The sequence below is a fragment of the Danio rerio genome, chromosome 3 (genome assembly GCF_049306965.1).
Source record: "Danio rerio strain Tuebingen ecotype United States chromosome 3, GRCz12tu, whole genome shotgun sequence".
NCBI lineage: Eukaryota > Metazoa > Chordata > Actinopteri > Cypriniformes > Danionidae > Danio > Danio rerio.
In genome coordinates this window covers 15,445,305-15,462,948 of record NC_133178.1, presented here as the reverse complement: position 1 = coordinate 15,462,948, position 17,644 = coordinate 15,445,305, and the positions used below count along the sequence as shown (strand labels likewise).

Below are 17,644 nucleotides of genomic sequence, written 5' to 3'. Positions count from 1 at the left end.
CCAACGTTGGGTCAAATGTGGACAAAGCCAACCATTGTGTTAAAAAGTGTAATTGAAATTTACTTGAATAAAAAAATCAAACCAATATTAGGTTTGATAATGTTTGACCCAGTGTTGGGTCATGACTAGGCCCACAAGAAATATTTCACAGATTTTTTAGCCCATCATTGAATTTATTTATTTATTTATGTAAATGCGTGTTTAGTTTTTATATTATTTTCACAGTTTTTTTTTTAAATATGCAAAATGTGTAATACAGTTTGAAAAGTTATTATTTTCTGTCTTTTAGTAGATATATGAGAAATTTGCTTTTATTTACCAAACAAGTAGATCTAGCTGGATTTGAATTTTAAATCCTAAATAAATGTTAAAAAGGTGATTCTATTTTATTTCATTTTTACATTTTTCAACCCAGGATCATTCTGAAAACCTACCCCTATATACCTTTCTGGAGTGCGCCAAATATGTCCCAGAAGCTACGTTTTTTTGCAGTTTTTGTTTTTATGAATCCACCAGAAGCCACTGTGTATGCTTTTTCAGATCTCAAATTTTTCTTGGGAGAGCCATTCGCACCTGCTGTTCTGGTGTAAATCCACCAGAGGCCACTGTCAACTGACTTACTGACTGATCGATCAATCAACTGACCCACACTCCTCCTTCCCTAAACGTAACCAGTCATGTCTTCAAAAGCACCGATTAACCCACCAACACACTTCCCTAAAAAAAGTGTTTTCAAAAAGCAATCCAGAAAAAGAAAAGCCCTCGCCTGATTTTTACCACGCTTTCATATTTTACTACATTCTCACCCTGTTATTTTTTTGGCTTTGTTTTTGTTTTACCTGCTATCTGGAGCTACTGGACAAACTGGTAACAGCGGGAAAGCCGTTCATAAAGAGGTAAGCGGTCAGCTGGAAAGCATGAAAAAGAAGGGTGTCAACACTCTGTAGCATTTGTTTTAAAAATTAAATGCAGCCATACCTACTTCTGGCTACATAATTTGCCATCTCCAGAAATAAATATAGGGCCACATCTTTAGAATGGGTCTCCTGACATTTTTAGTTACTATACTCCCAAAATCTTTCCGTATAAATCCACGTTTTTTTTTTTTTTTTTCACTAAATTCTGTGCAGATATAGCAAAAAATGTACACAGATTCTGTCTAGATTTGGTCATGACAACCAAACATTAATTAAAGTGTTTATCTATTTTTTTTATTTATCTTAGCTTTACTGATCAGATGATGGTGTCCGATTTACATTCATATATGATTGACCCTTCAGATTAGTTTTTAATAAAGTCTTTAAGGAACTGACATTTTTTTGACCGATACTGAACAAAAGAATTCCCGGTCATGTTTTTTTCTTTAATCTGAAACCTGCTGCAGTCAACATTAGTGGTTTGTGGCAGATCAAATGCTGGATGACCATCAATTGCAATGTTTAGGACTTTCCACTGAAAGTTTAACAATGTGGGTGAATTGTTTTTAATCTTTCTTTATATGTTACATATTTACAGGCAAACAATAAAGTGACTGAAATCCAAAAGTGTTAGCTCTGCATTGACAACAGTCAACGTGACTGAAACTTTTGCCTTGTTTTTTTCTGTAAATCCCCTGTACTAATTTTTATCTCACTTGTGCCTTTTTGATATTGATGACTTTTTCCAGTCACTTTGTTATATGGGATTATTTTTTGGTCTATACACCTTGATTGGATTGTTTTGAAAGTGCAGTGAGTCTTTGGTTGTCTTACAGAAATACATAAATTATTGTCCGCTGATAAAATAATGTAGATCAGTTCTTACCAACATAGGCACATTCTGAGAATGTACACCTATATACATTTCTGGAGATCATGAATTATGTAGCCAGAGGAACATATGGCTGCATTTTGTATTTAAAACAAACTTTACGGGGCGATATGATGCCGTTCCTTTTCTCACTTATCAGCTGACAGCTTACCTCCATGTGGACAGCTTTGTCGCTGTTTCCAGTTTGTTCATGTTTGCCACAAATGTTGGCGCATTAGAGATGCTGTCACGATCACCAGCAATCTTGCAGTTGCAGATTGCAAAAGAACCACAAAACTGCCACTGATATGAACTACAAATCCCATCATGCACCACTCACACACACCGATTCCCGTTCTGCCCTTGATTGCAAACACACAGCAAAAGCTTGTGAAGACTCATGACCAGGAATATAAATACACCTCACTCTCACACACACATTGCTGAGTCTTGTTTGCTGTAACATTTCTAAGCGTTCTCTTGTCTAGTCTTGCCATTATTTTGACCTTTGCCTTGTTTTCTCGTGTGTGTTGTTTTGCCAATGTATCAACCATTTTGCCTGTGACCACAACTAAAAGTTTGGATTACCCTCATGTATTTGTTTGTTCCTGTTTGACTATTGCTTGCCTAATCTATTTAAGAAACTGTGTTTGGACCCTCTTCTTCGTTGTCACCTGGGTTCTTTTGTTACAGATGCAGAGAGGAGTTGACCATGACGATGGGGTTTGGCAAAGAGCGGTTCCAGAAAGCAGGTAAGACAAAAACAAAAGCCAAAAAATAAAACAAACAAGTAAACAACAGGCTAAGAATGTGGTAAAATCTGAAAATGTGTTTTTTTTCTGGATTGCTTTAAAAAAACTATTGGTTGGGTTTAGGGAGGGGGGTGGGGTTATCAGTCAGTCGGTCAGTCGACAGTGGCTTCTAGTGGATTTACCAGAGAAGAGCAGGTTTGAATGGCACTCGTGAGAGAATTTGGTCATGTGACCATTGGTCATTCATGAAAACAAGTCATATTTTTTACAGCCTGGGACATATTTGGCGCTCTCCAGAAATGTATATAGGGCTCTGTAATCAGAATGACCCTGGGTTGGTTCGTACAGTGTTAGCTGGTATGAATTTCTCAGAATGTCTCAATATAATGTTTCATCTAGTGAAGCGCAGACTAATGAAATGCACAATAAACACTTAAACATGTAATACAAATATTTACTGAATATAAAATATTTAGGAAATTAAAACTAAATGGAGCAAAGGAGCAGATTTTTGGCTTTCAAATCCCTTTCGGGTTTAGAGATGCTCAGTTTATGGCAGGTAGTGTTGGGGGTAATGCATTACAATTATATTTCATGTAATTAATGTTACAATTAATATGTCATGTAATCAGATCACTTTTTTAACACATTAAGAAAATATCTGGATTTCAAAATAGTAATGCAGTTACTTTTTGTTTTCTAATTTATTGACTGCCATTTCCTCTGTCCTCTTGTTAGAGAGAAATCAAGAGTAAGTGAAGATGTACGGTGTATAGTGTGTAAACTTGATACTGTACACTGTTAATTAACAGGTTCCATATCTGTGACTTACAAGTATTTTCTGTTTATTTGTGGTTGTGACTTCCATTATGGGATGTTGATCTCTGTTCTGTCGACTTTCGATTTTGAACATTCAACTCAGCAATTTTCACAGAATGACTTTTATTCACATTTTAGTAGTTTGAGACAAGATATTGCTTAATAAAAAATATATAGTAAACTAAGTTTGTAAATCAACAGAAAATGTACAGCTTGTTACCAGGTTTTTGTATCATAATTTACATCACCAACCCAGACAATATATCACTTTAAATTATTAAAAATGTCAATAAAAGCTTTTTAAAATCAAAAGCTTTGAAAGGAAAGATCAAGATCCCATAATGCAATTCAAAACCATAAATAAGTGAGGGAAAAAAGTTGAAAACTTGAATCTTGATATTTTTTACAGTGTAGCTTAAATGTAAGCATGTATTTGCTTAATTCACAAAACCAGATTTAGTATCCTTAATGAATAAAAATCAATAACTATGAATATAAAATGAATAAAAACTGCATTGCTGAAATGACTTTATACTATTTATGGATCCTGTTCTTCGTAAAATCTGTGTATTTCCTTCAGATTGAGGTTTGTTCACTTCTCCTTTCACTTTTGTTTTAAAAAGGCTTTACATTATAAAAACATTGTTGTTGTTTTTTTTATATATACTGCATAGGTATTATTTATATTATAACGTGCATTATTAGTCCAGTTCAGATGAAAAAGATAAAAAAAAACTAATCAAGTACCACATTTAGTGACACATTCTTTTTAGAAGTAATGCAAGATTGTACATTACTTTTAAAAGTAACTTTCCTGAACACTGAGGGCAAGTTTGGTTTTAATATAATGCTCTGTTAAAGTGGCTCATTTGGTTTGACTAACATATGAGCACAACATAAACCAAGAACATCTAAACAAACTGACAGCATGCTCAAGCAAAAAAATAAATAAAAAATCTCAGTCGCAGTGGTATCGATTATAGTTCAGCACAAGCATCTTCTTGCAGCAGTTCTTCATGTTTGCTAAGTTACAAAAGCTAGTATCTGTTTAGTTTTTATTTTTAGGTTGAGACCTAAAAATAAGAGCCTGAACACTGTTTGTCATTTGGGACCAAATGTGTCATTTTGTTTTTTGCTCAGGACCAAAACAACTGAAGTGTGGACACACTGACTGTCAGATTATTGTGGCTATACCGTGTCTGGACTCTTGATAAGATATGCTTTGTGATTTTTCAGCTCATTCTTTGTGTGAAAATCAATACACATTTAGTATATAAAATTAGTATGACTTCTCATGAACAGTTATTACATTTTCTTTACAGTTTTTACATTTTTAAAGCTAATTAACTTCAGAATTTAATCATTGTTACCTTGTTTGTTTTCAACACAAATCTTTATTAGGCCACTTAGGTTTAAATTATATTTAATAATTCAAACAATTCATATCAACCACATTTTATATTGAAAGTGGTGTGTCATGTGCTCACTGGGTTGAGAAATAGGTTGGTTAATGACGACTTAACAGAGAGGAGGAGGGCAAGAAGCTGGATATATAAATAATAGCCAAAATCATCAGTCTAAAGCTGCGCCTTCTACAACACAAAAGACTGATTCTGCATTTACTAGTGGTGTGGTAATGTATCGAGCCGAATTAAATCAATATTATATTGACTTAAACCAAATAATGATGTTATTGCCTCTCTGTAAACCATTTTTGCTGCTTTTATGGTATAATACCGTTCATCTCTACAGTTTCTTGCTGTTTAAGCCACAGTCAGTATGTTAATGTACATGTTATTATACATTATGATCAATATAATGATGTACTCAACAGTTCTGTATGTATTTTACAACACTACTGTAGATCATCATTAGCTACTGTTTTACTTATTACAGTAATGCAAACTGACTGCAAAATTGTTTTTAAAAAAAGTTATACTATGCTTTTTACCACATTAATCACTCATGTGGTTTGTTTTACAGTAATTTTACTGTGGTTTGAAATACATGAACATCTCAATAATCCTGGCCAGTAAGTTACTGTTGTTTAGTTGTTCTGTGCTGTAAATGTACTGCAACTTGACTTTTAATAAGACAAATATTAAACATTTTAAATATTAAACATTTAACATGTATGCACTATGCAAGAAGGGATAGTTCAAGCAAAAATAAATAAATCTCATTATTTACACTCCCTTGTGTGGTTAATGAGTTTCTTTTTACTGTCACAAATAAAAAGAAGATGAAGAATGCAGGCTGCTGGTGTAACCAGGGGTGACACTGACAACAGAGGTGAGGATCCAAATGCAGGTTTATTAGAATCGTCAGGCAAACAGTGGTCAATACAGGGGCAAACAGATGTATGAGGACAATCCAGAGACTAAGTCAAATTAACAGGCAGTTGGTCACAGGGCAGGAGGAAACAAATAAGCGAGGCAAAGGATCAAAACACGGCAAAGGCAGACAAAGGAAAAGCGTTGTAGTGTCACAGTAGCAGAAAACAAGACTCAGCAATGGAATTGAGTGTGTGTGGTGCTTAAATAGTTTGTGTGATCAGTCTTTGACAATCCTCAGGTGCTGCGAGTGTAATCAGTCAGAATGAGGAAGCATGTGTGTCTGTGAGCGGAGTGCATGTATGAAAATGTAGTCCAGAAATGGCAGAATTGTAGTCTATAAATTATTGTGAGTGAGATCCAGTGATCTATGAAGTTACGATCGCTGGTGATTGTGACAGCTGAGACTTTCATTTTCAAATTGAATGGAAGTCAGCGGGTTCGGGCAGCCAGCATTTTGATGGCAGGTTTGGTTAGATTATAATGCTCTTTTAAAGCGGCTTATTTGTCTGCTTTCAAATAAACTTTGGTACAGTTTGACTAACATATGAGCACAACATAAACCAAGAACATCTAAACAAACTGCCAGTATGCTCAGGCAAAAAAATAATAAAAAATATCTTCTTTTGTGCTGAACAGAAGAAATCAGACAGGTTTTGATCAAATGACATTGAGAATTTTTTATTTTTCAGTGAACTATCCCTTGTAGATCATGACTAAACAATTTATTTAACAACTAATTAACAATTTCCTGTAGAAGCTACAGTATTTTACTGGCTAATTACAGCAAAAATACTGTATTTACATTTACAGCACATTTTATTTTGCTGTATATGTATCTAGGCAACTGTATGTATATATTTAATGTAAAATACACAGTAATGTCCACAGTGCAAAATAAATTAACTGTCCTACAGTAACATACAGTTCATAATACAGTAAAATACTGTGTAATTTACAAAAAAAAATATTAACAGTGCAGAAATTGATTATCATAAATGAGAATATGAATGAGTATTGCCAATAAAAAGACTTTCACTTCCCTTGTTTTGTATTTGCAGTAAGTCACCCAGCTTCCTCCAATCTAAACTAACCAAAATGGCAACTGGCGGTGCGATAACAAAGCTCAATATCTCCACCACTAAAGATGAGGAGGAAATACTTGGAGCTAACCAATATCACCGCCTCAATGCTGACCTCAATGCAGGCACTAAGAAAGATCGCGTCTTCCTCTGGTACAAGAAAGAGTGTGGGTTGAAGCCTGTGACCAGGATCCAGTTTTCATTCAAAAGAGATATGGAAAAAGGTCTGGAGGCAGCTGGGTACGAGCAGGTCAAGAAGAATCTGAATGCAGGAACGACTGGAGACAAAATCAATCTGTGGTACTTTTACGGCAGCACCGAATCTGACATCCCCATTGTGGACCTGGAGGTGAGCAAAGATGCCACAGAAGAGCCGGATTTTTTGCGAGATGGCTGGGAGAGGCTGGGTTGTGATCTGAACCGCAGTGCTGGAGGAAACTTCATCTATCTGTGGGTGAAAAGAGAGAAGCCGAGCTACATCTGTGAGATCACAGCATCTACTGACTTCAACTCTGACAAGCAAAAGTTTGATCTTGGCTTCACTCGTGTGGACGAAGACACCAATCGCGGTGCCGGTGGAAACAGCATCTTCCTCTGGTATCGACGCACAGTTGATAAAAGCAAGGCTCTCACCGGTCTTAATGTGTCCACCAACTTTGAGGAGGATGTGAGGCTTGAGAATGACGACTTCAAAAAGCTCAGCGTTAATCTCAATACTGGCGCTGGTGGAAATGATATCTTCGCTTGGTATTTGAACAAAGGATGTGAATCGCAGGTCAAGAACATCGTTCTGCTGATCAATAGTGCTGCCTGGGTTGTGTATCAGAAAGCTGGGATCAACTTCATCGACAAAAATCTGAATGAGGGCAACCAAGGGAAAGAAATGTACTTGGCATACCAGTAGATTAAATGAGCTAGTGCAAATATATGGCAACTATGTACAGTTGAGGTCAAAACGATTTATTTTTTCAAATTTCTTTTTCAAATATTTCCTAAAGGATGTTTAACAGAGCAAGGGATTTTTCACAGTATTCCTAAAATATTTTTTTCTTCTGGAGAATGTCTTATTTGTTTTATTTCAGCTAGAATAAAAGCAGTTTTTTATTTTTTAAGAATCATTTTACGGTCAATTTTATAAGCCTTATAAGAAATATTTCTTTCGATAGTCTACAGAACAAACCATCGTTATACAATAACTTGCCTAACTACCCTAAACCTTGCTTAGTTAACCTAATGACCTAGTTTAGTGGATCTCAATCTTTTTTCATCAAGTACCGCCTCATAAAAAAATAGTTTCTCCAAGTACTACCATAATGACCAGTATTGTAATACAGCAGCGTAAATACTGACTAAAAACGTTAACATTTAAATTAAAATGTGCTCTTAAAAGTTAAAAATGAAAAGTTACTGTTCTTAAAAAGTTAAAGAAAAAAAACTCCTGTAAAGTATTAGCCTATTTATCAACACCAGGAAACATAGGCAATATGTCATCATATTCATACATAAATCATTTTTTAATAATTTTTTAAAAATAAATGTAGCATGTACATATGACATATTTGATTCCTCCGCGTACCACTAGAAGGAAGCCCAAGTACCACTAGTGGTACACGTACCACAGTTTGAGAACCACTGACCTAGTTAATCCTTTAAAAGGCACTTTCAGCTGGATGCTAGTGTCTTGAAAAATATCTAGTAAAATATTATGTGCTGTCATCATGGCGAAGATAAAAGAAATCAATTATTAGAAATGAGTTATTAAATTAGTTAGAAATGTGTTGAAAAACGTCTCTACATTAAACAGGAATTAGGGAAAAAATATTCAGGAGGGCTAAACATTCTGACTTCAACTGTATATGCACTGAAAATTACTGATAATCATTAATAAATCAAAATAGGTGATTTAAAATTATATTGTGATTGCTTGAGGTTGTTGTAAAACCAGTAACTGCGCTTGTTGCCATGCATGATGAAATAAAAGCCTTTGAATGCAAAAAAAAAAATAGTTTTACATTTGTGTCAATTTTTGAAAATGCAATATCTATATTCACTGTCTACTACTCTTACTTCAGTTCATAATCTCTCACACTAGCAAATAGCTTAAAAGAGATTTTGTACATGCAAATCAGATCAAAATTTTCCCTCTTATTTTAACCTGTTCCATAATATTTTGAATACTCAACAAATTACATTTGCTGCTGCTTGTTCACACTACTTACTTAAAATGAGCTGAAAGAACACAATCCTCAACATGGGCGTTGCTAGGCCTATTTTTCTACTTAGACCCCCTAAAACTTTTGCGATTTGCTCATAAACTGTACACTAAGTTTTTGCCTCAGCCCTCTTTAAATTTGATATGAAAACGGCAGCAGAATTTGGCTTCTCCCTGTCTTTTGTTTTTCATTTGATCAGCAAACCACAGCGTTGGTCAGCAAGAGAACGAGGTGTGTGTTTATTGATAAATTATTATAATATCTGCTTTTTTTGCAGCTCTTTAATACAGATAACCTTGTATCACCTGTATCCCAATGTCATGGAGGAGCAGTCGGGTTTTCTCGGCGTTCACCTCATTTCCTCCAGCGAAAAATAAAACTGTTAACAAACATTTGCTATTTTTATTTCAAAATCAACTACCAATGTAAAATACTTTACAGTTCGTGTGGCATTATACCAAGCAGTCTTGCACAGAAAGGATTAAACACAGTGACAGAAGCATTTAGAGAATGTACTCGTTTTAACTGTCACTGAGTCACTGACAGAGACAAAAACGTCAAGTGTCGTCTAGTATTAAAAAAATACTTTTTATTTATTATTATCATTTAGATCATGAAATATGTGAATTAGCCTGTAAGTTTATATGTATATTTGTAAATGTATATTTATATGTATGTCATTTAATTAGAAAAGTGTCAGTTTATTTATTTAATACATGGAAATAAAAATTCACTTGAATATAAAGTGTTTTTTTACTAGAGTAAACAGGGGGGTGGAGCCTATTTGGCTTATTCAGATCTCAAATGGCTATACCTGTCAATGTAATACAGAGGAATACTAGTGTACAACCCATATTAAACAAACAATTTAAGTGTATTACTATTTTATAAATGTAATATTAGGAGTGTGTGTGTGTGTGTGTATATATGTATATATATATATATATATATATATATATATATATATATATATATATATATATATATATATATATATAAACTTTTTTTTTTTTACCTTTTGAGGAGCTGAGCCATAAAATGAAAATCCTAAAATCGCCCCTGATCCTCACTAAAAAAAAAGCTTTCATTCATCCAATATAACACATTTTTGGTAATGGTTCAGACCTCAATTTTATCACTTGACCCAATAAAAAACAAATAAATTGCCTTAAACTACATTTTCCATCTCCATGGGAAAAATTTTATATAACCTGCACTTTTAAAAAATCCGTAATTTTATGATTTATCTTCAACAGCTGGGGTGCTGTAAAAAAAAAAAACACACAAAAAAAAAACGTCATTAAAAATAAATAATGGACATTAAATTACAGCAATGTCCTTAAATTTACATTTCTGGTAAATTTCTGTAATTCATTCTCTGTTACAGTAAATTTCTGTAATTTAATATATCGTAAAATTACAGATTTTTTTACAGTGTTGTACAAAGCATATTTGTCTTGCTGAAGAAAGTCAAGATATAGCTTTAATCAAAACAGCAGGGTAACACCTTATTTTGATGGTCCATTTGAGTGTTACTAGACTGTCTGCTTAATATCTACTGATACTGCTCCTTCAACAGACATTTAACTCACTATATAAAAACCTTGCAAGTACATGACAACTTACACTAACTCCAACCTAACACTCTACTTATAATCTAATAAGAATTAGTTGGCATGTAAATGCAAGGTATATTAAATTCAACAAACAGACTATCAAAATAAAGTCAAAACAACAGTTCCCATTAAAGATTCGTTCATCCAATTAAAAAAAAATAGGGTAATGCTTTCACATCTAAATTTGATCTCTTGAGTCAATGAAAAATAAATCATTGGCCTTAATATGTTTTTTAAGTCCGTTAGCACATTAGCGGGGAGAACACTCGTGTCCAATAACCCGCACAACCCTGTGTGTCTCTGTTGTCAGCAGTCCGGCAGAATAAGCAGTATGGGACAGCACTGTCAGTTAACCTTTTTATTCTGAGCTCAGTACCCCTTACAGGACCATACCACCAGTGTGTTGCCTTTACACACTACCCTTATTGATGGAGATGGCCAATATTTTATAAATAAATTAAATATCGGGCTTTAATCACAGAAGCCAACTCAAACGTAAACACACCTAAAGTTTATAACAAAACAACCCATGTTAACTAATATAACACATAAACTAACCCATTTCCACTAACCCATGATGCACCTGGCTATAATGCTGTGGGCCAGAACATTACCGTGTGAGTAACCTTAAAATTTTACATTGGTGAAAACAAATATTTGGCAGTACGGAGGCGCTGTGGGTAAAACCACAACTTCCCTGTGTTGGTAAGGGTTTACTCCAGGTGCACTGGTTTCCCCCACAAGTCCAAAAACATGTTGTATAGATGAATTGGATGTTTACCAGTAAAGGGTTGCAGCTGGAAGGGCATCCGCTGCTTAAAACATATGCTGGATAAGTTGGTGGTTCATTCCGCTGTTGCGACCCCAGATTAATAAAGAGACTAAGCCAAAAAGAAAATGAATAAATGAATTAATGAAAACAAATATTTCTTAGTTGAGCTCTTGATCAAAAACGTTTATATTTAGCATGTATGTTTTGAACTTAAAATTTATTACTTGAAAAATAAAACAAACAATATTAAACTGAAATGAATGATACATTTTTAACTGGATGAAGTACTGCTTGAATTTTTTTAGGGGGGCACAACCAAATTGTTTTGTGTTCAATTCATTGAAATTTGTACAAACTAATATTTTAACTTAATTCATTCATGTTGTCCAAACACAAATCGAATACGTTAATGAAACAAATGTAGGTGGATTGAACATAAAACAATTAAGTTGTACCTAAAAGAATTGTGTTTGAATAAGAAGAGTGCACACAAAATGTTGCTTTTAAGAGCTGTTCACTGAAAACCATTTAGTACATTAAAAAATGCTTCATTGCAAATTGTTGCAAACTATTTATATGGGCTGATTTTAAACAAGCAAACCATGTTGAACATTACTAAATTGAATTTGTTTAAAATCAGCCCATATAAATTGTTTGCAACCCCTTAACTCCAATAGATCTTTATAAAACTCTTAATTAAATACAACGAATCATTTTATTCATTATAGGAGCTGAGATTTGCTCTACAGCATCAGTATTAAAATGCTATTTTTGATATGTATTTTTAAGAATGCAATTTTGCAACCTAAGCCCAGATCAGAACTGCTATTTAAAGAGATACAGTTATATACGGTGCGTAATCTCAGGGTTTCTGTAGTCTCACCAAAACCCACAAAGGCCTCATATGTAATATAAGGTAAAGTATAAACATGTGTGTGCCATTTTGAAAGGCACATTCTTAAAGCTCAGGAGCCAAATTTTAATAATAACAAGCTTTCAAACTGGACTGAAAGGTTACATTTTAATTAGTCCTGTATACAAAGAAACTGTTGTGATGAATAAATGTATCACATTCTAAGCTGCATGTTTCTATACATAATAACAATCACTTTTTATTTGCAATTGAAAAATTTTTACATCTTTCAAATATGTTAGTTCTTTAACGATTTTGTAAAAAGTTTCTGAAACTGTCTTATATTCACAAAGACTGTATTTAGATAATTAAAATACAGTAAACAGTAATATTGTTAAGTACTACTTTAAAATAAGTGCTTACTTTTTTATATATATTTTAAAACTTTTTTATTCCTGTGATAGAAAAGAAAGATTTTCATAATCTTTCAGAAATCATACAAATGCAATCATGTGATTTTTAAGAAAATGTCTGATTATTATCAATGTTAAAAACATTTGTGCTGCTAAAGTTTCTAATGGAAAAGTTGATGAATTTATATATGATTTTAGTTCTTTTAAACATTTTTTTCAGCTTTTTCAGCATTCAGCGTTGTAATTACAGTATTGCAATGTTTTGTTAACCTGTAATGTTAACCAGCTTTTGAGAAATATTTTGTTTTGTTTTTTACTTAAAAAACCTTTAAAATTATATTTTAAAATCAAATATTTAATATTTTAAGATTTTATATATATTTTAAATATTAAGGCTTTAATATTAATTTAAGAAATATTATATTTTGTGTTTTACAGAAAAAAAAAGTATATTAAAAAACAGGAGAAAATATTTCTAGTTACTTCAGTATTCCTATTGGTCACACTTTACTATAAAGGTTCCATTAGTTCATGTTAATTAGTGTATTTACTATTACGAACTAAGAATCAACAATACGTACAGCATTTATTAATAATCAAACGATATTATACTTTACTAAACCTATACCATCCTATTTACTAATGCATTATAAGTTGGATGAATTATCCCTTTAACATTAATGCACTGTGAGTTAACAATGAACAGTTTTTTTATTAACTAACCTGTATAAAAAATATATAAATACAGTGATAATTGTTCATTATTTGTGTTAATAAATGCATTACCTACTGGAACTTTATTAGAAAATGTTATAAAGCATTATTATTAGGGATGCTTCTATCTATTAGCCGGAGATTAGTACTCGCTGATCTGGCCGATCTCATCAACCAATCGTAAGTGTTTGTGTTAGTTGGAGAGGAGCTAAATATTTGAATAGCCTAGCATGTATTTAGGCTTGTTTACGTTTAATACCTGAAAGATTTGTGTTTTGACAATATTGCAAGTTCACTAAATTCTGACTGAAAATAATACATAGATAAAACAATTTTGTTACCATGTACACAGCAAAATCCTCTGAGTAAATTTTACTCAGTTTAGATAGTATTTGGTCCCTCTCTAAATTAGGATAAAGTTACTCAAGTTATTGAGACATTAAATAGATTAATTAGGTGATGATTGAGGATAATGAACACCTGCTGTTATTAAGCAGAAACAGAAGAGAAACACAAAACTACCACTGACTTCAATCATAGCCTTAAGCTGCGGTCACACTAGACTTTGAGCTTGCGAAATTCTGTCATACGGCTCTGCGAAAAGGAGCGAGATTAAACAAGATGATTAGACATTTAAAAAGCGAGCGATTGCTCCATATTTTAAATTTCTGTCCAGAGAGGTCATGTTTTGATCCTCGATTGGTCTCAAGCAGTTAAGTGATGCGATTTCGCAGGTCAGAGTTCACCAAGCTTGAACTTTGCACCGCAGCAACCTCCAATACTTGACGCATGACCCTGCGTTTCCTGACGCATTCGCGTGTGTATGAATGGAAGTCTATGGGAGGAAAAGCCCAGAGTGACCGCAGCTTTAGACGAAATCAGCTAAAATAAAATACATTGAATCTCTCAAAATCTCAGCAGAGAATCAACTCAATTAATAAGCAACTCCACAAACAGCAGCTTTACTTATTAACCTGTTTGCCTTATTATAAAGTGGGACCAAGTATTCTCTGAACTAAGAGGGTTTTGCTGTGTATATTTATTAATATAACTTCTTGTAGTACACTTTTTGCAATAAACATTTTTATTTAGTTTATAGACCTTGTTCCTTTTAGTGAAGAAGTTATGGATATATATGTGTGCATTTTAACTTCTTATGCATTAAACAAGCGCTGCTAAATCTTTCTTGATTGAGACATGTTGAATTTTTCTTCCATCATTTGCAATGTTTCCAAATTGTATTGTTTGTCCTTTATTCTAACCAATTTTTTTATGCTTTATCAATTGTTTTCTCTAAAGCTGCTTCTAACCATGACAAGTCTACACCTTTCGGCCTATAAGAGACACGTTTATGAAGTTATATGCAACATCCTTCATTTATTCCCTTAGGTAAGGAGAGATCTCCCCTTAAGTATGATACTTGGAGTGAAAATATGCTTAATGCATTATAAAGCTTGGAGCATCAGAATCGGTACTCAGTATCAGTCAATCATCATGACAAAGAATCGATAATTGGTATCAGCTGCAAAACTCCTAATCGGAGCATGCCTAGTTATTATAAGTGTTATTTTAGTAACTAGTAATTCCTAGTAATGGTCACTCTTAACTCCACTAAAGCCACGTGTTCAGTGTCAAAGCCTCCTCATACCTGCCTTGCCTGTTGGGCAGAGACTTCAAATACTCCAAGTGGCGGATTGCATCTTCCTGGTTGTGCCTTATATAGTAAACTAAATAGGAAATAACCATCGTAAACCACCCGAACATGGTTATCAGCATCGCCACGTCAGTAGTCCTCCTGATGGTTGCACAAAAATCCAAATCAGTCGCCACCAGGATGAAGGGCAAACCCTGAGCCCCCAGCTCTTGGGGTTCAGAAGAATTGCACATAACCTCAGCAAGAGACGACGGATCCAGCAGCAGCTGTGGCATTGCCAGCTGCAGGCGGCAGTCACACAGCCAGCGGTTTTGAGAGAGGTTAGTCTGCGCTCTGAGGTCGCCGAACGCCCCGGGGTCCAGTGTCTCCAGTAGATTAGAGGAAAGATCCAGGCTGCGCAGAGAGTCTGCAAGGTCTCGAAAGGCTCCATGCTCCAAACCGACCAACCGGTTGTGGGAAAGATCCAGTTTGAACAGCAGCGGGAGCCCTTTGAATGCATCGGACGGTATGGTGAGCAGCAAATTGTTGTCTAGGTATAGATGCTGTGTGGTGTTGGGAAGGTCACGTGGCACTGCAGTTAAGTGCATGGAGCTGCAGTGAACCACCAGGCCACTGTTGATACCCTCAGTGCAGAAACAGCTCTCAGGGCATTCTTCGTGGTGGGAGTCAGACACACACACATCCAGTTGATACAAAAAAAGGGTGAGAGTGAGAGAAAGGCAGCTGGCCATGGGATGGCAGCCCATCATGCCCTCCCAGAGGAAGCAGATCGGGCCCGAACATCAAGCTCGAAATAAAGAGAGAAGAGAAGCAGTCATTACAACTGACAGCCTGCTATCGGTGCGCTTTGCTGATTGCAGAGTTATTTAGAGGGTAAATGGGCACTTGTTTGGTTAATCGCCATCGGGAAACTGCTTGTTACGACGCAAACTTGGCTGCAATCTTCAGATGTGCAGGGACGAGAAAGAAATAATAAGGGAAACTGTGTATATGTATGCAGTTTTTTTTTTTTTTTTTTTGCTGTGTTGGGTTTTATTGTATTGTTTTTCAGTGTTCACAAATTTTTTGCATTCAGTAATGTCTACTGTAATAATATCCCTATACAAATACTTAGAGCGTATGTGTGTGTGTGTGTGTGTGTGTGTGTGTGTTAAATATCAGGACACAAATCTGTGTAATGACATGGGGTTGACACAAGGAGGAATTGACTTGTGAGGACACTGCTAGTGTCTCAGTTTTTCCTTTTTTTTAGATCTATTAAAGATTTCTAACGTAAAAAGTAAAGGGTTAAAGTATTCTACAGTATTAAAAAAATACAACTGAACCCACATAATGTCCCCATAATTCCCAAAAACAAGCCTGTGTGTGCTCATGTCTCTGTTATTTTTTTAGATTTTGGGCTTTTAAGGTTTTCAAAAAGGGTAAAACACAATAAATAAAGAATAAAGAAAACTGCCTAAGCATACTTTTAAGTGTTATATTTGTTGCACTTTACCAAATAGTGTTTGAAGATTTTGTTTAAAATTTGTATTTTTAAAGGTCGTTTTCTCAAAATGGGTATTTTCCTCCTTTGCTAAGCCACAAATCTCCTCTTCAGGTAGCATTTCCATAAACCAAGTTTGACAGATTTATTCATATCTGTATATTCTAAAGGGTTTTTTTTTACAGTGGGATATTTTCAGACAAAATTTGCCTGACTAAATACATTTATTGAACAGATTTTGTTTACTTCTTTTTTTATGGATCACTTATATTCTCAATCATGATTGAAAATCCTTTCTGTACAAACGGTTGACTGTAATATGTCAAAAAACAAGAATATTTATCCGGACTTCATCCAATGTTCAGATTTTTTTGTGCTAGAAATGTATGCAAATTAATTCAAATTTGATTAAATTATGCCCCATTTGAATATTCAAATAACGTTTTACAAAACTTGTAACAAAAAAGTGGTCTTTCATAACATTATCAATAAACTGTGGAAGTCTGATGAAAACTATTACCTTTAGTTTTACCCTTTTGAACTGCAGTGTCTTGCCATCAAACTAATTCAAAAGATTCAATGCAGCAGTGGAAAAATTTAGGGATGTACAAAAAGTGGTTGCATATAAAGCTTAGAAACTTAATAAAAAAGGTAATATTTACCTGACAGAACAGATGAGAAATCCCGTAAGGACTGTTGTTGTGGTTTTTACCGCATAAGCACGCTGTATTTGCCGTGTTGCGCCTATTGCCTTCTAACTTTTCATTGATGATTATTTGTCGTTTATTTAGTATGCTCGAACCGCCGGTATGCGACGTCTCTTCACCACCGAAACAACGAATCCAAGATCGCCATTAAACACAAATTAAACGAGTCCAAGTTAATCCCTGTAGTAGTGGAAACCAACTTTACCGCAGAGGAGCATTTGATTTCTGGTCTGGTTTTTGGAGCAATGAAGCTTCCCTGAGACACAACACAAGATGGCGCTGCGCTAACGGGTAATATTTCAAAAATGACAGTTGAGTTGACGTTCCTCCTTGGCGTATTTATTTGCATAGAAAATCACTGCAGCTAACCCTGCTTGCTCAACTTACAAGTTATTTATTAACATATTATCACATTGACAACATTAACACATTGGTAATCGCCTAA

General features: G+C 34.4%; 2 protein-coding genes across 6 annotated transcripts in view; one reads left to right on the top strand and one right to left on the bottom strand.

Moving 5' to 3' along the window:
• The window catches only part of lrrc3cb (leucine rich repeat containing 3Cb), a 68,392-nt gene extending 50,907 nt beyond the window's left edge, over positions 1 to 17,485 (bottom strand). The window contains exons 1-4 of one of the 5 annotated variants that reach the window (XM_073934850.1): positions 17,155 to 17,485; positions 17,013 to 17,054; positions 15,004 to 15,796; positions 11,338 to 11,456 (exon numbers count right to left, since the gene is read on the bottom strand). In XM_073934850.1, the coding sequence (XP_073790951.1) occupies positions 11,420 to 11,456; positions 15,004 to 15,758 (792 nt within the window). In that variant the 5' untranslated portion in view covers positions 15,759 to 15,796; positions 17,013 to 17,054; positions 17,155 to 17,485 and the 3' untranslated portion in view covers positions 11,338 to 11,419. Of the gene's footprint in view, positions 1 to 11,337; positions 11,485 to 14,357; positions 15,797 to 17,012; positions 17,055 to 17,154 lie in introns of those variants that run through there. The other 4 variants (XR_012396574.1, XM_073934847.1, XM_073934851.1 and 1 more) reach the window with 4 other exon arrangements.
• On the top strand, positions 2,488 to 8,766 carry LOC141381161 (uncharacterized). The gene is made up of 2 exons (XM_073944251.1): positions 2,488 to 2,540; positions 6,754 to 8,766. The coding sequence occupies exon 2, from the start codon at positions 6,791 to 6,793 to the stop codon at positions 7,676 to 7,678; it is 888 nt and encodes a 295-aa protein (XP_073800352.1). The 5' UTR covers positions 2,488 to 2,540; positions 6,754 to 6,790; the 3' UTR covers positions 7,679 to 8,766.
• Positions 17,486 to 17,644: the final 159 nt, after the last annotated feature.

Coding starts and splice junctions, on each gene's coding strand:
- LOC141381161 (XM_073944251.1), top strand. CDS start 6,791: ATGGCAACTGGCGGTGCGATAACAAAGCTCAATATCTCCACCACTAAA.